The 22,528-nt window shown below is 36.3% G+C and overlaps 1 protein-coding gene across 4 annotated transcripts in view; it reads left to right on the top strand.

Moving 5' to 3' along the window:
• The window catches only part of VPS13B (vacuolar protein sorting 13 homolog B), a 434,787-nt gene that overhangs the window by 330,637 nt on the left and 81,622 nt on the right, over positions 1 to 22,528 (top strand). For all 4 annotated transcript variants that reach the window (XM_021529420.2, XM_021529422.2, XM_021529419.2 and 1 more), the window contains exons 36-37: positions 9,432 to 9,839; positions 21,711 to 21,910. In XM_021529420.2, coding sequence (XP_021385095.2) covers positions 9,432 to 9,839; positions 21,711 to 21,910 — 608 coding nt within the window. The remainder of the gene's footprint in view (positions 1 to 9,431; positions 9,840 to 21,710; positions 21,911 to 22,528) is intronic.

Below are 22,528 nucleotides of genomic sequence, written 5' to 3'. Positions count from 1 at the left end.
ATGCTGCTACTAAGTAACCTATTTTTTAATGACACAGTATGTGTTTCATGGTCATTTATGTATATGTGGTTTATAACTGTAGTAAGTAAATTGCTGAAATGCATTGAATATATTGGAAGGTGCTGCCTGTTGGTTACAGATGATCAACTTCTCTGAAAAGTCAGCACATTTTTGAAAGCTCTGCCTATGCAGACAAAGATATGCAGTTGGGATAACTATAGTTTCCTGTGTTGATTTCAAGTGTTCAGAGTTCAGTGGTTTAATTGTAATGCCTTTTTTCTTTCAAAATACATTGTTGGTATGTTGAGGTTAAATTTCAAATATAAAAACCAAACATGCCTATATTTTATAATGCAAAATACTATCAAGCAGTTAACAGAAAAAAATCTGCAAGTGGTTGCCAATGTTTGCTGTGTTAGATAAAACCAGTACTCCTTGCAAATAGTTTGTCAGCTGAAGTAGATAAGTAGATGGTGTTCCGCAGAAAAATCGTATGGTTTCACCACACAGGAAACCAGGTTGTCAGTCTATATTAGCTCGGAGATCAAAAAACTACAGCAAGTAGCTAAACTTGGAAACCACTAATTAAATGAGAATAGCAGGATACATTAATGCACTTCTTGCCACATGAGTTGATTATTTTGTACATTTTTTGGCAACTAAAGAAAAACTATATTTCTTCCAGATTTAAGGTAATAGGATCCTAGGAGAAATAAGCATTCATCATCAGGCCTGTGGGAACAGACCTCAACTTTAACCCCACAATGTATTAAAGGACTAGCCATTCTCTTTTTACAGAAACTAATTATGTAAAATTTTTTAAATTCCATTTGCATCATTTTACATGACCCTCTATCTTTTATATTCAGTCTGTTACTGGATTGCACATCTAATTTTTGACTAATACATAAAAGTGAACTGTTTATTGCTTCAGCATTAGATATAATTAATTATGTAAGGAACAAATATGACCCTCTTGTTTTAATAGGTTTTGAAAATTTGTCTTTACCTTGTAGTCCTTCTTCTGGATTTTTTTTAATCACCTTTCTTACCTAGAAAAGCTGTCTTTGATGTAGTCTTTCTGGATGCAAATGATACAAGAACATGTTTATGACATACAGCTTTATAAAAATTGTCTTAAAATACTTATACACAAAAATTATGGATGCTTTATACTGAAGTCCTCTTTCCGCAGTAGTTTCTTGGGAAGGCATTGGGTTAGATGTGAAGTAATGGAGGTCCTTGATAATTCACCTTTATGAATAATTTCTGCAGAAGACAATATCCAAATAAACTAAGAAATGTTTTGTCCCACTGAAAGATAAAGTGAGACCTGAGGAGCTGGTGGGTTTCTCTTCCATGCCAGTCCCTCCACACATGATTTGGGGACCAGGGGCACAGCAGGGGATCTTGGCTCAGGTATAAAAAATGAACTGAAAAACTGAATAATCAGAACTGCACCATGGCACTCTCTCCAGCCCTTTTTCCCCACTGTTTGCAGAGGCAACAATTGTATCCATTACCAAGGTCAGTGGTTTGGAGAAACCTGGAAAATAGCAGCTACCAGAAACCCTCTAGAATAATATCTCCAGCAGGTGATAGATTAGTTGGAACAAATTGGAACCATTGCACTTCAGCAATCCTGGTTTCTTTCAAGCTGTTTTAAAAATGTCGTCATTTTAATACACAATATCAGCCCTGCGGAACAGTCCACAGCAGGTTAATTTGAATCATATGATGTATCACTGCCCTCAGCTGACATGAGCTCCGTTCCATGTGTGAAGCCATAATAAATCCATTCCCAACCGAGGCAAATTCCCTGTGAGAAGGTGAACTAATCCAGGCCTCACACTGGCATGTTAGCCCTCCGTAATTGAAAGCAGGGCCACCTGTTCCCAGCACAGTTAGCCTATAGAGAGAAAATTAGCATTAGATCAGATACTTAATATATTGAAAAATCATTCATACTACTTGCAAGTTCAGCTGTGGGCTGCTTAGCATGACATCATATATAAACCTAGGAATGTGCCCACTTGATCCCAGTTTAACAGTTTTGTTAACCATGGTGTTTGTTAACTTTGAAAGGAGAATTTTTTGATTTAATGAGACCTGACACGTGAGAAGGGGAACTAGCCAGGGTGCAGACTTTTCTAATTAACTCTGGGTCATTTGCAAAACTTTTGAGCTTTTTAGTAGGGCTTTTTTTCCCCTTTGCTCTTTTAGAAACAAGTTTTTAAAGCACTGACACTGTAGCCATGAAATTATATTTATTTGATTAAGAGGGCAAAGAGAAATATTCCAAACAGGTGTACCAGCCTGTAGGTATTGCTTTAGACTTGACACATCTATTGTCTGTAATATCAGTGTAATAATGAGTAAAATTATCAAAGTACCTTTCTAAAAAACAGTGTCTATAACACTTAATTTAAATTTAGTTTCTTATATGCATAAGTACAGAAAATGAAAACTGCACACTGCAGCCACATGGATAAGTTGTAAAATATTTTCTTATAGTATTTTTCAGTGTATTGGCATTCATTTAACAGTTATTTCAAACATTAGCTCTGCTTTCTGAAACCTTTTTTTTTCCCATGTGTGTCTTAATATAGATGTATTATTCAGCAGCTTAGCAGAAAATAGAGAGTTAGTATTTATGGGTTCTTTTCTTTTCCACAAACGTGCTCCATGACCTGGAACAATTTATTTCATCTCATTGTATTGTGCTTCATCTTCCTGACTCTCTGTTGAGAGAGTTAATGTTTCCCTTAGCCAGGATTTTCCTTTCATGATAGTGCCTCCCAATGTCCCCATTATAATTTTTGGCTTCACCACCCAGCCCTTGGCACACTTCTGTATTGTAATGTAGCTGCACAGTTGTTTAATTTCAGCCATCATCTACTGAATAGCAGTAACCCTCCATTGTTTATTAATGGCGTCTTTGGGTTTCTTGACCTACAACAATTTATCTTGGTTTACTTGTGACAGTTTTAAAAAATTAAGAGAATCAAATCACTCCAAGCCTTGTCCGAGATCTCAAAGCTGGAGCTGTTAATGTCTAAGTGTCACCTTCACGCAATGTCAGTGACACACTAGGTCATGGAAGTAGTTGTTGTTCCCGCTGGGAGGCCCTGGCACAGCTCAGGGTGGCTCCTGAAGGCTCTAGTTTGCCATGCTGGCCTTGGAGAGCCCTTCTGTGGGGCTCCACCACACAGACAGCAGTGGCTGGGAATACTGAGCAGTGACTACCAGTCTCTTCTAGTCTAACTGGCATCTGTCTCACAGAAGCAGAAGGCAAGATGGACTGCAGATGGCCTCTGAAGCCTTGTCTCAAGTTTCTTCCTCATTTTCCCTTGATCCAAATTGGGAATGATGAATTAGAGGATAAAAACAATTAGTTTGGATTCTTCTTGCTTTTCAAATTCTCTTAATTTGTGTCTCTTTTGATTCTTGACCAGACAACTGAGAACAGTACAACTGGTCTTTTCTTTACATGTCTCTTTCCTATTTTTATAAATTTAATTTTTGCAATTCAGCCATTACCCTTTTGCTGAAGGGCCACCCTGATTCCAAATCAGAATCAGGGCTCAAGATTACCTTTGCCTTCCTCATATTTCCTCTGTTTAAAGTCCCTGCATCAGGATGGGTGGCTAAAGCACAAAGAATATCACTGTTGGTAAAATGTTTCATGCCATCATCTGCTCCTCTCCTGTTTAGGACCAGGAAATTAAATCATCTTAAGAGTTTAGGATAAACAGTATTTTTTTTTTTTTTAATAGAAGTACTGTATATTAGAAGTTTAATATTTTACAGCCTTCTTGGGGAAGGGGCAAGTGAGATCCATGTCCAACCTCAAGGAGAAAGACCTGGACTTTTCTGTTTTAGCTGTAAGTAAAAGATCCACTGCTGAATTAGGGTTATGGAAAATTAATCACTTCTTAGAAAATGGCCTATTTTTCTCTCACACATTCCAACATTCTCAGTCTTTAAAAATATCCTAGTCTTATAAATGATTGAATCATTAAGGTTGGCAAAGACCTCCAAAATCATCAAGTCCGACCTTTGACCTAGCACTGCCGTGGCAACTAAATCATAGCACTAAGTGACACGTCCAGTCATTTCTTGAATACTTCAAGGGATGGTGACTCTACCACCTCTCTGGGCAGCCCATTCCAATGCCTGACCACCCTTTCAGTGAAAAAATTCTTCCTGAACTGGTCTTTCACTGGCACAGTTTGAGGCCATTTCCTCTTGTCCTGTCTCTAGTTGCCTAGTAGAAGAGTCCACTCCTCACCTGGCTCCAGTCTCCTTTCAGGAAGTTGTAGAGACAATAATGTCCCTCTTGAGCCTTCCTTTCTCCAGGCTAAACAACCCCTGCTCCCTCAGCCGCTGTTCATGAGATTTACTCTCCAGACCTTTCACCAGCTTCATTGCCCTTCTCTGGACACTCTCCCGCATCTCAGTGCCCTTTGTCTAGTGAGATGTCCTTTGTCTTGAGATGAGGCCCCACCAGTGCCCAGTACTGGGGGCAGTTGCTGCTCTGGTCCTGCTGGCCACACTATTTGTGATACAGGCCAGGGAGCCATTGGCTTCTTGGCCACCTGGGGACGCTGGCTCATGTTCAGCTCCTGTCGCCTGCCCCCACATGTCCTTTTCCAAGAAGCAGCTTTCCAGACACCTTTCCCCCAGCCTGTAGCACTGTATGGGATTGTTGTGACACAAGTGCAGGACTCACATTTCACCTTATTAAACCTCATAAACTTGGCCCGTTGATCCAGCCTGTCCATATTCAGCTTATAACTAATTTTCATGGCATTTACTTTCTGTTATTTAAGATTAAGAAAATACTATGGTAGTTTTTAAGTCATAGAAGTAGTAACATTTTGTACATTAACTTATGGCATATATTAGAATAAGCCCACTGAAGCTTCCGGCTTCCAGCTTCAGTAAGAGCTGGAATTTATCTGGAGCAACCATGCTAGGAGCTTTTGTTATTTTTGTGTTGCTTAATCATCCTTAACCCTCTGAATAAAAAGTCCTTTTGAGTAATTTCATTATCCGGATTCACAAATGAAAATTATATCTTCCCAATACAAATTTGAATGTTATGGAGAACAAGGATAAAGTATTTATAACCCTGAATTTTTTATCTGAAGCTCTAAGCAATGAAATGACAAAGAAAGAAATTGCTTCAGACAGAAATTTCAGAATGCTGCTCATAGGTTTTCTTTTATAGTTGTTATGATTTAGTTCAAACAGACCATATTGAATCCATTGGGTTTTTTGTAATAGATTTCAAAATACATAATAAATGTAAGTAATATGATGACTAATGGGTCAAGTGAAGTTGGAACTTTTAAAATGAGAAAATAGCTGGAAACGGTTTTCAGGAAACTATTCCAGTTGATTTTTGGTCTCCCACAAGGTGTACATTAACATAAAACTCCGTAGAATCGCCTCTGGGACCTGAATTCCCTCTCTGATTTCATTATTCCAAAGTGTTTCTTTTTCCTCCACTGTTAAGTCATCTCCTGGTGTGGTGGGAGCATATAATAAATGTAATTTTTTTATATTTATCTAATCTCCTTTTAACTCACTAGTTATTTCATCATTCTGTTTCCTAGTTGCTGTTCAGAAAGTTGTGAAGGCTAATTAGAAACTAATAATTGAAATACATGGATTAACTGGGTAATCTAAAGAGAAGTAGTAAAGAAACTGAGGAAGAGAAAGAGCAATTCAAATTCTACACTCAAATGCTATACAGTAATCAGAAATTGCTTTGATAACAAGTACTTAAGTTTGCTTTAAGCATAACCAAAGTAACTCACTTGATACACTCTGTTTGCAAGCACAGCAATTTTTTCACCTTTTTTTTTTTCCTGGAAATAGATAACACCTGGCAAAATAAGTTTTTGCTAATACATCTTAAATCTAAAGAATGCATTGGGTTATAATTTTGGTAGCCAGTCACTAATAGGCAAAGGAGAAGCTGATGTAATTGAGGAGTTAAAGATGACTTTGAGCTACCTTTTCCTCTGTGTTAATTCTGATGTAATTTTGGGCAATACAAAAAATTAGTTGAATTACAAGAAGACTGTATTTTCCTACGAGTATAGAATCTGCACAGTGTTATGTGCCGATCTTCCCAAGGTGTTTAAAATAATCTAAAAAAACTGTTACACTTTGATTTCTCACCCCAAAATTTTTATTCCAGTTGACTCTGTGTGACTCATTGATTTTAAAGCTCTTTTTAGTGAATTTTGACTGTCTGATGAAGCTGCTGAATATCTATCTTAATCAACTCCTAGAAATAGCTCTTCATATTTCATCAGTTTTCATTGTTCTGTCCATCACGTCAATATATTTTCCTTAGAAGGAATGTTAAAGTTTCTTTTACATTGCTAAGGATAATGTATTAAAGAGGTCAAAGACTAAAGATTACTCAATTGTGGTTTTTATTTTCTTTTTGAATGTTTCACTTAAAATACCAAAGAATCTCTTAACATAATCTTTAACCAGTTGTGAAAATAACCTATATCATTATGAGATAGTTAAAATATTTCCAGTGAAGGTTCCAAAGTCACATTTTCTGTAATTATGCTTCTGGCTGCCACCACATTCTGTCAGGGCTGATTTACTGGATAAGAATAATTTCATAAAAAACTTTGTCAAGTCATGACAAGATTTTTCTATGTGACATGTACAGGTTCCAAACAGTAAAGAAAGAAATAATTTTCATTTCTCTGGTGTCCTGGTGGCCCTTTTTTAATTGCCTTCTTGGGTGAGTGGCCAAGAGCAGTGATAAAAGCATAGGCCCAAGTGCCAAGTGTGTTCCACCACTGAGCTGCACCAGTGCCCTGTGTCTTTTCTGCCCTGGCCAAAGGAAGCCCCAAAATTAGCTTCTGCCTTTGTGTTCATCTCCTTTTCCATCCTTCACACTCAATTTGGGTGCGTGAGTATTTGGGTTAAGCCCTCGACATCTGTTGAGTCAACTTAGGTCTGAGAAGTTTTTGGGTGTCAGGGAGGTTTCTTGGTTTTTTTCCCCCTTCGGGGCTATATTACCATAGGAAAGTGCTGGCAATTAGATGTGTATTAGATAAAGCAATTAGATGTGAAAGTTGCCATACCAAGGAATAAGGATCCTCCTTTACTAACTTAGAAACTTAATTTATTTAGCAAAACCAAAAAGTAACATTTTTTTATTTTACTGGTTTATTACCACAGTACTAAGGGAGAAATTTAAATTTATAAGGCAGTTGTTTGGTTGGTTTTTTTAACATTTTATTTTCAAAACACTCCATTTGACTATTGTAAATAAATTAATGTAATAATGTCACATAGGTGTCTACTTTCTTCCTAACTCCTTTCTTTATTCAAAGGTAGGAAAGGCCCAGAGATGTCTGCATAGAAGGCAGATAAGTCTTGGGATATTCCAAGTGACAAGAGGGTAGGGAGTTTTTCCAAAGTACTATGACAATTTTTCTCCCATTATTTTAATTAAAATGTCAATACATAAGGATTTGGAAAGTCTTCCAAGTTGATTCTGTGTGGTTTTGGATGCCTGAATATCCTCACAGAATCATTGAGGTTGAAAAAGACCTCTGAGATCATTGAGTCCCACCTTTGATCAACACCGTGTCAACTAAGTGCCATGTCCAGTTGCTTCTTGAACACTTCCAAGGATTGTGACTGCATCACCTTCCTGGGCAGCCAATACCAGTGTTTAACAACCCTCTCCAATCCTGTTTTCTTCTAATGCCCAGCTTCCTAGCTTTGGTACTTGCCTTCCTGCTAGGCCCACATATTAGCTAGTGTTTTGCTAGTTCCTAGTCTAGTGTGGAAAGCTTTTAGTGCAAGAGAAAATATTTTCAGAAAACCAGTAACTAAAGTTCTAAGTTAAAAATAGCTTTTCAGTCTCAAATTTCAGTTAGCTGTAGTTTGTGGAATAGTGCAGACATTTTTCTAAAAATGTTTTGTTTTTTTTAGTTCAGTTATGACAGATCTTACACAGCCATTAATAAAGTTTTTCTTATCTTTGTAGAAAATGTGCCAGATATTTTTTGGGGGAGGGTATCAGAAAAGTACTTTGTCACATGCCTGTGAGTCTCTGAAGTCTGTATAAACCTGTTCTTAAAAGCAGCTCTGAAACTCTGCCCCTACAGCCCTTTCTTTACCATTGGTGGAAAAATATATCTAAAAATGGCAGAATCGAGCTCATTCGTTTGCATCAATGTTAAGAGTAAGATGTGATCCTGGACAACTCTAAATTAGTTTCTATGAAATATTCATTAATCTGCGTAAAACCTTCAACAGGCAGTGTTTCCTGTATATATTTATAATGAAACTCGAAACTAAGTGCTGTTTGAACGTTTCATCTAGTTTAGATATATGCACAGAATTTTAATCACTTTTGGTTCATGGGGTTGGGGCGGTAGCAGTCAAGCAGCAAAGGGAAAAGCCCTTTTCCCTCTAACCAGAATAGCTGTCTCATTACTGGTCAAAAACTGAATTTGAAATGAGAACTCCTAAAAACTAATTTCTGTAAGGAATTGTTACATACTGATGCCGTAACACAGAAATAAGTTTCAGCCTTCATAAAATCCTATCTGTGAAATAATTTTGGTAATTCCTACATCTCAGTACCAAGATATCACAATTAACAATGTTGTTCATATTAATTGTGGTTCCTAAAAATTCTATAAGTCTTTTAGTAGTTTGAGAAATACCAAAATCCTTTTTGGTGAAGAGACAAAAAAACATTTTTAAAAAATAAAGACTTTTTAAAAAATTTTAAAGCAATACGTTATTCCAATCTCCCTGGAAAATGAAGAAATCTAAACATATGTTAGTTTTTGTATTTGCTTTTTATTTCACATTTCATCTTGAAAATCCATTGAAGACTGCTGCGTATGAGCTGTGTAGGAAACAACACAATACACATGTTATTCACTCATTTATATGTGTTGAAAATGTTCGCTGTTGGCTTTGGAGTTTAGTCAAATAGTTCTTGATATAAAACTCAAGAGAATGGGAAGTATATTTTTATTCTGACACAAAAGAACTAATGTATCTCCCTTCCTACACACTCAAATAAAGTGTGTGTCTTTCAGATATCTGTGGTGATCCCTGGGAAGAAGCAAGATAAAATCCACTTTGTGCCATGTTTCTTCCTTTAAACTGTACATAGTGACAGTTGCTTACAGTATTTTTAATTATGTTTTAATTCAGATTTATTGCTAAAAATAAATATTATGTTTTAACATTGTTTTTTATGTATTTAACATTGTTATGTTTTAACATTGATTCAGTCCTTGTAATGAAACATGGTGGAAATATGATGGAAAAGCTATTTCCAGTCATTGCTTATATTTGCACACAGCATGAATAATTGCACTATAGCTTATCACATTTCTTTCTCCAATTCTCCCCTACAGCTGACATAAATGTGGACATATCAAAACCTTTGAAAGCAAATCTCAGTTTTGCCAGACTTGACCAAATAAACCAGTTCTTGAAGAAAATCATGACCACAAATGAAGATGTGCCCAGGAAGGAGGCTGCTTCACCCGCTGGCATTATTCCAGATGAGCACATCACTTTGTTATCCAGACACCCCAGTACAAAGGACTTTCTACCTGCAGCCCACACCAGCACTGTGCAAAAGGCTTCAGTGCAAGAAAACTTGTGGCAAGCCCTTTCCTGCTTCCAGAAAATTTCCATTCACACCGTGCAAATGGTTGTTTTGATGGAAACCATCCCACACCCCAGTAAACCTTGTTTGTTAGTCTCTTTCTCAAACCTCAGTGGGAGCCTGAATATTAAAAGTGGACATAAAACCACAGGTAAGAGCTTTTTTTTAAAGTTGGAAGAGCTACTGGTTTGTGTAAGTGGTGGTCTAGTGACCATTTCAAAGTGTGGGGCATTGCAGGGAGCTGCTGCAGCCAACATCATAAATCCACAACAGAAAACAGCAAATCCCTGATAGACTCTATTACCTAAGTTTTCTTTTCTGTGAGGGAGCACCCAAGTATGATTAATTCTGTAGTTAATATCCCCTAGCTTGTAATTACTAATTTATTGATGGAATTCTGGCTGAAATAGTAGTTATGAGAACCACTCCTCTGGTATTCCAATAATTTAGTACATAATTCAAAGGGCAAAATTTTGACAGTTTTTACTCTGCAAATAGATTTTCTTGTTAAGACCTTTGTTCCTGTCTTAAAAAAAAAAATTAAAATAATTGTTCATTGCCCTGACAGGTGCTACTATGTAAATATTGGGTCATGCTGTTATTCTCCTCCAGATTTATAAAGTTTTCAATTTTTACATGTTTCCTCTGCACACCTGAGAGTCACACAGGGAAAACAGGCACTCTGGTCTCATTACTGAAGCACTGCAAGGAAGTTTTATGCCTCAGGTACAATTAATAAGATACCAGAGACTGATTTAAAATGGAGATATTTTGAGTGTCATTGTAAATTGTTTTATTATCATTTCAATAAAATTAATAAGATGGTATATTTCCATGGTGTATAGATGAGCCAGATGTAGGTAGTTGGAAGAGTAGCTTGAGAGGTAGAATGGTCTCTAGCTGAGAGGAACAAGTTGTTGGCCAGCTGAGGTGGTGATTTATTTCTTTTTCATCAGAAATATTTTTCCTCAGGCCAGCAAGTTCCAGTTCTCCTTTATTGTTTTAAAAGTTAAAAATGAAAAGTTTAAGGTTCATAGGACATGAAAACCTGTGAAAGTGCCAGGACCAGAAACTTTTGATTTATCCATTAATAAACAGCAGTGCAGGCAGGAACAGTGCCTGTGTTCCCACGCTTTTCCACTCGGATCACAACTCTAGCATAGAAGGCACTGCAACTGAGTAAAAGCCTTTATAATGTCATTTAAATAGTTTAAGTTTTGTTTCTGTGTCATAATCCTCTTCTCTTCCATCGGGTCCCCCTCTATCATTTGTGCATTATCTGTCCCATGGTACGTTATGGTGTCCACATCATGCTTCAATACATCAAAGCTGGGCTGCTCCCCCGCTGTTCTATAAAGCAATTTGGCAAACTCACCCTGTATTTCACTTACCCTAGAGGTTTTCATCCTCCCAGAAAGAGGACGTACCTTGCCTTGCACGTTAAGCCTCAGAAACATTTTCAGCTATAAAGTCCTGTTTCTTAATTTTTCTGGCGGTCTGAGGAAATCAATCTTTATTTTACGCATTATAAGCCATACATGAATCTTCAGTATGGTCATAGTCTGGCAGGCATTGTGAAGTGGAGCAATACTGATGTCAAATCTAATGAAAATGGACATTAGTTACTCTATATAAAGAACTTCCATAACCAGAAAATTAGTAGACATCAACAGATGCTTTTCACATTTTTTTCCAGTTAAAAATGTTTTATCTCTATAAAAAGAAAAATACATCTGCATGAGGTTTTGCATAATATTGTGATGGTGCAATAAATTAAGTTTTAATTAGAGCTAAAGACACACTTCCACAAAACTGATTGAAATTGCCAAAAAATCTTTTAAGAAATTGCTTGAATTTTTTTTTTTTTACAGTTGTTGATCTGAATTTAAAGTGCTGATAGAAACCAAGGTGAAAATTTCAACTTCAGGAGAGAAGATAAAATATTCAGTGGGGGGGGAATGGTATTATAATCTTATGTTAAAAATCCTTCAGAAGAATACCACAGTTGCTAACTAGATTTGTTTTATTATTACAAAGAAATTATGCAAGCTAACCCAATTTTTAAAATTTTTTAGCTGTGTCTTGAGAGGAAGGAGAATTTAAATATCTCAGTTATTCACTACTGTTCTTTTTATAAAAGGTTTTATAGATACACCTTTTGAGCTGAATAGGGTTAATGTCAGATTTTTTTAATAGAATGAAACTAATACATGAATACTTCCCTGTGTCTTTGATTTTACAGTCGAATAACTATTGTGACCATCTGCAGCAGCTGCATTTTACGAATTATTTGCTGAACCAAGCTTAGCGCAATGACAAAAGTAGTCATCTCAGATGTACTGTTAAAACAGAGGAAGAAAAAGGAGCATTGCTTGCCTTTTGTACAGTATGGCCATCTGCTGTACAGATGTTATTATATAGAATGACTTCAGATACAATAATTGTAGAAAATTTTCATTAAAACCTCAACAATTTGCACTTGTTTACTTGAATCTGCATAACTCCCCAGTGAGACAACACAATACGCTTGGGGTTTCTTTGGTTCTCACTAGCTTACTCTTTGATCCTTTTTGATGTGCTGACTTTAATAAACATAGTTAAAAACACTATTCAAAAACATCATGGAACAAAACTACAAAGGAACAATTATAGCAGTAGAAACTACTCTAATCCCTTACTTACGCAAGCTATTTTTAGTGAAATCTGGTTTTTTACACGTTTTATGTGGCAGTGTTTTATAAACAGTGTAAATGACCCCTTTTCCAGATGAGTTTTAATGCAGGAGATGAAGTTGTTTTGTAAGAAATTCTATTTGCTAAGAATTACTGAGCAAAAAAAAACCTCACAAGAATATATATTGTCGGCATTTTCCCTCCCTTATAGGGGGAAAATAAAAGTGCATGACCTTGTGTATTGCTTTCATTTCTTTTCAGCTTAAATAAAGAAGAAATCTTGCTATCCAACTTATTTTTTTTTAATTATCAGTTTTCCCTCTAGACTTTCCACGATTACTGGTTTAATCATGGAAACTAAAGGCATTCTAGTTTCATTTTTCTTCTTAATTTCTTACAAAACTAAAAAGTTTTAGCTTCTGTAAAACAGAGGGACTAACTAGTTGAATGATTTCACTTCTTACAAAATTAATTATAACTGTTGAACACTCACATTGCAATTGGATCAAACTAAAACACCTTTTTTTCTGTATATCCTGCTGTGCTGTTGTACAAACCTAAACTTTTAGTGTGTCAAGGGACTTCATCTTTTGGACATTTTTCAGGTTTTACTACAACAGTTACTTATAACAACATGGTTACTATTTCTGTTAGAATACTTATGTTCCCCTCTGTACTCATGTTTAAATACTCACTATTTTGGTTTTAGTAAAGTAACACTGTTGTAGCTCTATTGCAGTGTACCGGCACAGAAAGAAGAACTAATAAAAAAACCCAAAATCTCTTTAAAAAAAATTACTTTAAAGAAGGCTACCTACTATATTATAATTTTCCTGATGCCCTTAAGGGTAGCACTTTGTCGTACTGATGTTCAATAAAACAATTATCTCAAGTCATTTTCTATTTTGTGGCTTGGAGTTACAACTTAAAACTTGTACCCATTTTTTTAAATACCAAATACTTAGCTTGGAAGCTTATTTGTACTGTTGATGAAAACCCCAACTCCAAGAACTGGTGTTAGACGTGGTTCAGTGATTTTTGACCTCTGAAGTACGTGGCATCTTCCACAAATGCTTAGAGCTCGAATCTCGTGTACCCTGTCAGATCTGAAATCACTTGGTAGTGTACTTGAGGTGTGTGACTCACTCCTTAACTATCACAAGGCATTAGAATTAAAATAAGTTTTAGCAAGAAATACTAGAAAATAGAATGCAATTCTAAACACATGGCTTTCAGTTAGTTTAGGTTTGTAGCTGAAATTAGCACTACCTACCTGCCAAAAGAGCAGATAAATTAAGAGAAGTTGAGGACCATTCTTTCCCCAAAGTGAAAGACAGCAAGAAGCCTGTAACCTCTCAGTGGAGCCTTATTTTACTCTGGCTGGACACAGGAGGGAAGTCGTGCTGCTCAGTGTCTGAACTGAGAGAGTTACGGACATAAAATATTCCAAAGATCATACACAGAATTCCCCAGCCCTTTGTCCCATATGTAGAGATGATTACTTTAGCATATAAATAAGGGGGAAAAAATAAACACTAGTTGAGCCTATGATAATTGCAAGTATTTTTATTAAACCTGAAAATAATTACATATTTGAGATACTTTACAGAACATTTAGAAATTAAATGCAGATATGAATTGGTATAGCACAAAGACCAAACTTCAATTTGGAGTTAACTAACTCCCCTGAGAAAACTCTGCTAAGGCGTTGTCATAGCCTTTGGATGCTGCAGATATGCAAGTTAGCCCATGGGGAAATAAAGCTTTAAATTAGATATGACTACCTAAAATAATATGCAGCAGTAACAAGCCATTTACAACACCCAGAAGGCATTTTTTACTTTTAGAAAGAAATATAAACTCTTTCCAACACTTGAACAATAGGAAATTAATTCTCTGTCAGTGAAAGCCAGAGGACAAACTAAAAATTTAAATGGCCACTGAGGACTGAGGTGGAAGTGCAGCTTGTAGACAGCTATACAAATCACTAACAAACCTTAATGAATATTGGGTGTGGGCATCAGGGTCCTGTCAGATTTGACACGGTGTCCCAAGTAGCTTAAACCCAACACTCAGGGAAAGGTGGAGACCTCATCAGGTCTCTAACATCTGGGATTTTATTTGTCATTTTGGCATATCCTGCAAGCGCAAAAGAAAGAGTAAAAGGGGATTATCCTGACAATGAAATGAGTTACTGAATCTTGTGATAATGAAAAGCAGAAGAATTCTAATTCCTTTCTATAGTCCCTGAGGTGGAGGTGCGTTTATAGTTCTTTAGGAGTATAATGTAGGAGGGAAGAACAGATGGCCTAAAATCCATGAAACAAGACACCATCTAATCCCAGGACTGAGTACCACTATTAATCCTGGTCATATTCCCTACTGATACTTTGTAATAGGGTTCAGAATTGCTACTGATGAACTAGCGTGTTAACTTCAGAGAGTAAAAAAAAAAAAAAAAAAAATTAAAACTTCCTTGAAGGTTTTTGTTCAAGACAGTGTGCACTGATTTTGTAGTCCTGCATTTGCTATATGAGTAACTCAGCTTTAAAAATATTTCAGATGAAATTTGATTCAGAACAAATATGGTTGAGTTTTTAATCTCTTCAGTTTTTATTGTGAAATTAATTACGTATTTTTTGCAACTGGAATTTCTTTTGATAGTGACATCCCAGTGTGTATATGGCAGTAGTAGGTGCTACAGTATTTACATGGAAGTAAATTTAATAGACTGCTTAAATTCATGAGACAATAGATATAACAGTGAAAGCTTGATGTTTTCTTTATACATTTTATGCTTTCTGTGATGTTCTTCTGGTTCAATCTTCATTTTTTAGTGTGAGGTATAGGACACAGAGGTTAGACATTATTTCCAATTGTAGGGACCAGTTACTTAAGCTGTTTAAATTGTTGATATACTGGTATGTTTCTTCTTATTCCATGTCAAGAATATTTTTATGGGATGGAATCACTAGCTTACTGCCCAGACAAAAGGTGCAATTTCATAGGAAATTCAGGTTATTGTGGGCACACATTTCCACATGCTGCCTTGTGCTAGCTCAGTTACTTAAGCAGCTGATCAATGGGTTGAGTCAGGGCACTCATTTCTCTGAAAACTAAACCAATACTAAAGGTTTTGCAGCAAGATTGACCCCTTCAGCTGGTTCACTGGATGAGTACACTTTAATGTACTTTAGTTCTCATGCTGGCACAAATGAGAATTCAAAGTATACAAATGAGGAAGGATTGAAGGGAGAAGACTGGAATTCACCTGGACCTGGACTGTCCTTGATCCTCAGGAGCCACATTCCAGGAGTGCAGGGAAACTGGTTTGTGTGGCCTGGGTGTATGTGTCGAGCCTTGAACTTCCACAAGCATAATTGACTGGGTTAGAGAGGCCCAAATAGAGCTTAGCTGCTGCCAGGCACTATCTGCAGGATAGTTTATTTATAAAGAAAAGCTACCCTCTAGTTCATGGACAATTTCGTTTTCTAAAGCAGTTAAAATTCACTGAATCAAGTGTTAGTGCCAGAAGAGCAAGACATGAAAGCTGTAACTCTAAATCAACTTTGTGTTGATTGTATTGGATACATTTTGAGTGGCATCCACTATTTTGTAATGCTTTGTTTGCTGGACAACCATGCCATGTCTGATTTTTCAGTTGTGCTAAGTATCTACAACTTTAAAGGTCAGTGATTTTTGTAGGTACCAGCTATCTCCTGAAAAAAAGCCAAAGTTTTCGACCAGCCACCTAAAATTAAGATATGAAAATGCATAGACCTTTTTCTAAATTGAAGAACATCCCCGTGTCTTACTCTGTAGAGCTGGGTAAGAATTTTTAGCTGCTTTTCTGAAACCTAGTGTTACCTAATAGTACGATGTTTATGATAAAAGAACCAGAGCTGGACTTACAGATGCAAAATGAACACTATTTTTGTTGGTTTATATTATGCATTTTTCACCACCTAATTGGAATAACATAAGGCAATCTGGAGCTTTACAAACATATTCTCAATTACTGTACTCCAAAGACAGCCTTGACCAATAATTAAAATCAATTTGGATCTAAACTTTAATATGCCCTCTGTGATCACGCATCACAAAATCCAAAATTACCAAATTGCCAAGCGAATTGAGATTTTTCAGTTATTCAGTATGCAGTAGTGTAATGAACATGGTGTACCTGCCCAGTTATTCTTTAAGGGAGATGAGCTCATTTCAAATAGATAACCATCTTTGACTTCTCTTCTGATTCATCACTGACCTGAACTCCATTTGAACCTTGTTAGACACAAAACAAGCAGGATTCCTGGCCTGAGCTATAAAATATAATTAAGCCCTTTTGAAATGATGTGTAAAAGAACATAGCTTTACCCCTACTATAACTACTACCACCACCACAACCAATAAAGTTAAATCAACCACTGCCTGTAATGGATTAAAATAATAAATGTTCCTGGATTTTAGTGTTTGAAGTACTTGAGGAAAACAGGCTTCCAGCAGCCAGTACCGCTGAATACATGGGGACATTTATTAGTGATGAATTCAAGGGTTTGGCCTGTTTAAGATCATTACTTTCTGTTTACCGTGTGTTACACATCTCATGTTTTTACAGAGCCCATATGTGTCCCAATGTAATGCTGAAAAACTCTCTTTCACTAAAGAATAGCTAATTGGTAACATGTAAGTATTGTTCTCATGGGGAGAATGAACCATCATAAGATTCAGCTCTATACTAATGAGAAATCCAGTGCGGTCAGTGGATTGTTAACTAAATCTCTCCTGGAAAATTGTTCTTAAAATTGTACTTTACTATGCTTTGCCACTTGTTTGCTACTGCTGTTTCCAGACTTGAGTAAATTGGCTGGCTCTTAAATTACCTGCAGTATTTCCCCTGGAATTATTTTCACAGCTTTGTTACCCCTTCTTCGCAGAAGATGGTTTGTCAAGGATACTTGTCAACAGAGCATTGTAACTGTAGTGTAACTAGCCTGTTTGTGATGTATTTACAGTTTTCTTAAGAGGAAAGAATTGGGTAGATAGTTGTACCAATATATTAGATATAACAGCATATTTACATTTTAATAGCTGTTTTAATGTCAATGACAATCTGAAAGTAGCTACTGAAGTTGCAAATGTGAAGAGTGAATGTTCAGAACCAAGTATCACAGACTATCTCTTTAGTAGCAGGTAGTAAGGAAAACCACTTGCTAATTGATCCTTAGCAGCAAGACTGTATCTCTGCCACCCAGGACCCATGGGGGAGCCTGGAGTTCTTCCTTCAGAGGGCACCACGATCCCGTGGGTGGGGAGACATTGGACAGGCTGCTGCTGGCAGTGAGAGCACATGGCTCACATGCCTCTGAACCAGCAAGGCTGCATCTGTGCTTTGGGACACACTCTTGTTTCTGAGCTGCCCAAACTCAGAAAAGCAATTTTCTTCATAGTGCTATTGTTTGTAGCAAAGCTACTGGCTTTTCAAAAGAGGGCTAAGTGCCAGTTCAGTGCCATTTGCTACCTTTGTTAAAATACATGTGTTTTCATTTTCTTAATTCTCTTGTCCCCTATTGAAATTTGCCAATTAAAATCATGCTCTGTGTTGCATTAGGTGACAATGCAGTAAATCAAACAGCATTTGCAGCTAAGGAAGAGCAAATGCACTGGGATTAATAGAAGGAAAAAAGCTCCTTCTATATTTCTGCTCATTCCATTTGGAGTTGATTCAAATACCAACACTCAAATGTTTTTGAAAACAGAAGGCCCATGGTTTATGTCGAAACATTGTCTTTGTTAACCAGGAAGAACAAGTAGAACTCCTTTTTAATACCTGTATTGCTTAAACCCTATGTGATTGTTACTGTAAGGCAGAGATTGTTTTTATGTATTTGCCTCATCTATTAAAATGGGCCAGCTCTTTCTTTCTCTATTCTCTATTCACACAAAAGGATTTATGCACACACAGCAGTTTAACAAGGATGAAGCCTCCTATTATTGACAAATGCTGATGCAACTCTAATTATATATAAACCATGATCTAACTATGTGTAAAACTGTATTAGGGTACTCAGATTCTGTGAGATGTCTTTTTAAATATTAGCATAAATCAAGTATATACTGACTAAAAAATGTTAGAATATCAAAATAAATGTCTTTAGGTAAAATTTTTTCACTGTTTTGTTATAATGATCTCCATCTTTAATTTTGGAGCAAGGTAATTTCTTGAATATGACAAGCTAGCTATTTTTAAACCCTCCTACATTATTTCCAACCATTTAAAAATATCTGGATATTCCTTTTGAGCATATGTCATCATAAAAGTAATCCTTGCAATAGCACACAGAAGCTTGGTGTAAGTTCTCTTTTGCTCCATTAGTGTAGATGTGTTTTGTGGTGCTATTGTCATTCTGGCTGGAGTCTGACAGGGGAGGGCTGGCAGCATTTTTTAAATGCTGTCCAAAGCAAGGGCTTCATATTTATTAGTCTCTTGGAGGAGTATTTTAAAAATCATGGAACTATTTGTTCCTAAAAGTAAATTATTCCACGTACTAAAAAGTGTATTGGTGTTCATGAGCCATAATCCAAACAGCACAAGTTAACTTCTGCATGTCACAGCAATCATTTATGAAGATCTATTGCTTCTTTGTGCTGCCATCTCAAGTTCACTTCAAACGGAGACTTCGATTTAACCTATTGAAACTGAAGGCAGACTTCCACAATAGAGGTTTGTGAGAAATACATTGAAGGACTGACTGAAAATAGTGTGTGGGATGGCAAAAACAAGGGAAAAATATTTTGCATCTTTACCTTTCTGGGGTGATTGCTTTAGTCATGGGAAAGCACTTCATGGACTGAACATATACTTTTAGGATTTCCATAGAAATAGTACCCCATTGGAACTTCTCTCAGACACAGACATCTCTTTACTTACTACTGCTTTTTAAGGTTTATGCATACTTGTTCTTAATTTCTTTTCTTTAAGCTTCCTCAAAGCATCACTTCATGCAAGTTTGTCTAAATGCTCTTTGCACTGCAGTTTTTCTAACAGTGAACAGTGCTTTTTTATACTGAATCACTTCATCCCTGAAAGGACATGTAGGTACAACTGCTAGAAAGGACAAGGGTGTGATTCTTGTCTACACAAGAGCACTCTGGGTCACAGCAAGAAAAATAAAAATCTCTTCCTGAGTTCCTGAGTTTTTCTTGGTATTTGTAGGACACAATCCATGGATGTGTCTTGTAATATTTCATGTATTGAAAACTAACCAAAACTTACTTATTCTTAATTGTTTCTTCATTTCTCATTGTTTGCTTAGCATTTGAGAAAGGCACTGCTGATTTTGAACCAGCAGTATTATGTGCTGAATGCGCAGTTCTGCTTCTGAGCTGTTGGATATTGTGTTTTCTTTGTACTTTGTGGAACTGAGATGACAACACAAAGAGACTGCAAAGCATAATCCTTCCAAGTGTAATCCCAGTGAAAGAAAACATAAATAAAACCACTTGTATGCTGGTATTCCTTTTCCCCTTCTGTTATTTTTGCAACTTGGCACATATTCCAATAAAACTATAGGAAGAAATTTCTCTATATTGAAGGATTGTGCAATAGTTACCAAGAATTTCTTCTCTTTAAAATCAAAATTCCATACAGAATATGAAGAAAAAAAAAAAAAAAAAAAGAAATGCCAGGTGTTGTAGTGCCTCTTAAAATAACTAACCATGGCAGGATGTCGGTGTGTGTTGATGCTACTTTTCTTGATTATAACTGAAATTCAGTGTCAGAAACCACCTTAAGCAGATCTGTCCCACAAGCCTGTTACCCATGAGAGCAGATGCAAGATTTCAGAAGCCAGCCTAAATAAAAAACCCCAAAGCTGGAACTCCTTTTCCAGTCAGTGACAATAGTCCTGTTGATTGGCATGGGACAATGGTTTGTTTGAGCCCTTGATCATTCGTATTAAACTCCAGCTGTTCAAGGGAGAGATGGTTTGAGTTTGTTGTACCTATTCAGATAGGACACAGTTCAATGCCATTATTACTACAGGCACTGTTGGACCACCTTCCTAGTGTTTGCTGGTTTAAAAAAAAAAATATTTCCTTCCATTACAAAAAATGCTTAGTATTATGAAACTGTAAGCCTCAGGATGCAGACTTCTTCCTTGGATACTAGGAAAGATTCATAGGAGAAGTTTTATCGCATGGATTCAAAACAGTGAGTTGTGTTTTGGGTGGATTTTTCTACCAGCAAAGTTATAAAAATATAAAATGAAACTGTACCTTGAAACACCTGTGTGTAAGCCTTAGGTGGTTTTTTTAATCTTTTGCCTTTTGTAAATGTCTAGTTTCCTTAGAAAAATAAACTCTGTGCATTATAAAGTAGGGTGACATCCAACAATCAGGGTGTTGAGTCCAAGTATTAGCACCAAAGGAGATAAAAGTTAAGCCAACCTCAGATGTAGTGCTTTCCATGTAAATATACAAAAGCAATAGAGATATTAGACATGGTTTATTTTATTAAACAGTGATTTACAGTAGGTTAAATTTGCAAGAGTTGGGGTATTTCTAGATGATGTTTCTATCCTCCAAATGTTTGTCTTTAATGAGAGTATGTAAATTCTGTCATAACTATAATCTGCCTTTATAATTTTTAGGTTTTATGAAGCTATGTAAAGTTCAAAAGGTTATGAAATAAAACCTTAAACTCTTTTCTCAGGAAATGTGCATTATGTATTTTGAGATAAGCATTTGTTTTAAATTATTTGAATTCTAATAGTACCCTTCTTCTCCTGCTAAGTACTCCTAAGTCTAGCAAGGTGCCATGTTATAGTAATTAACTTCAAGAAAAGCAGAAAGAACTGTTCAGAATCACTATTTCCTATCAGTTTGAAATATAATCAAGTGAAGCAGCTGTTCTTGTTTTTAATAGACTTTTTTTTAAAAAAATCATAGTTTAATGAAAAATGTCTCTTCTCATAAACCTTAAAATACTCAGAATGCAAAAAGTCATGTTTTGGCAAATGGTTCTTTGTAAGGAATGTGGATGAGACATACCTGCTCTGTTACAGCAACATGGTATAAAGCCTGGTTGGCAGTGTGGGAAGAGCAAGCTAAATAAAAAAAGCAGGAAATTTTAAAAAATTACAGATCTCATTGCCCAGCTGTGATGTCCTCCCTTGGAGACAAGAGTGATTGTCCACACAAGTATTTCCATGAAAGTCAGTGGGACTACTTGCATGAGTAATGGCTTCTGGGCAGGGATCCTCAGGCTCATGGTAAAGTGAATTCAGGAAATAAACACAAAAATGTTGGGAGAATAAGTGCCAGTAGGATTAAATTTCTCTCTCTTCTTTTAGGAATCCATGGATCATCTTTAGTCCTTGACATAAAAGATTTCTTACTTAAAACAAGTCTCAAAGAAAGAGCAAAATCTCTGATTGGCCCTTTTTGCTGCTCTGTTAATGTGGAAGCCAAGTGGTGTAAGCACAGTGGTGATCCTGGTCCAGAGCAATCTGTTCCAAAAATCTACATTGATTTGAGAGGAGGACTGCTGCAGGTCTGTATAAGATGCTTATGAGCTGGACTGGCTTTGGATATTGAGTTTTCAAAAACAGATTTCATTAAAGCCTTCACATCCTACAGCTGGTCGCTAGGTTGGGGATTTTTGCATGTTTGATTTGTGTGGTTTTTATTTTACCTTATAAAATAATTATCTACTCTTTCATGTAAACTGTTGATTGAAAAATTGTGTACTGTGTTTTGGGTTTGATTTTTTTTTAAAAATACTGCTTAAACCATGTATTTTAGCTGTATGTGTGTGTTCCTTAAAACTACTGGATCAAATTACTAACACTTCATATCTAGGGTCATGTTCTGATGGGTGTGTGTTTGTCTGTCCATGATCTACGTGTCTGTAATGCCTAGGGGTAGCCCTAAGAAGTACATATCCTTTCTTTTTAAACTTACACAAATTTCTCAGGGGAGTAATTGCAAACTGTTGTTTGTAACAATACTGTTTTCCATGCTATCATCTCCCTTTTGGAAGTGCCCACAACTTGAAACCAGTCCAGGAAGCTTGCGAGTTCTTGAAATGAAAAATAGATTCCATGGGGCTTAAACAAGTGGGCTTTAAGATATGTCTTGTTTTAATTATTTTTATTATAGTATCTATACA

The sequence above is a fragment of the Lonchura striata genome, chromosome 1 (genome assembly GCF_046129695.1).
Source record: "Lonchura striata isolate bLonStr1 chromosome 1, bLonStr1.mat, whole genome shotgun sequence".
NCBI lineage: Eukaryota > Metazoa > Chordata > Aves > Passeriformes > Estrildidae > Lonchura > Lonchura striata.
This window is presented reverse-complemented; position numbering and strand designations above follow the sequence as displayed.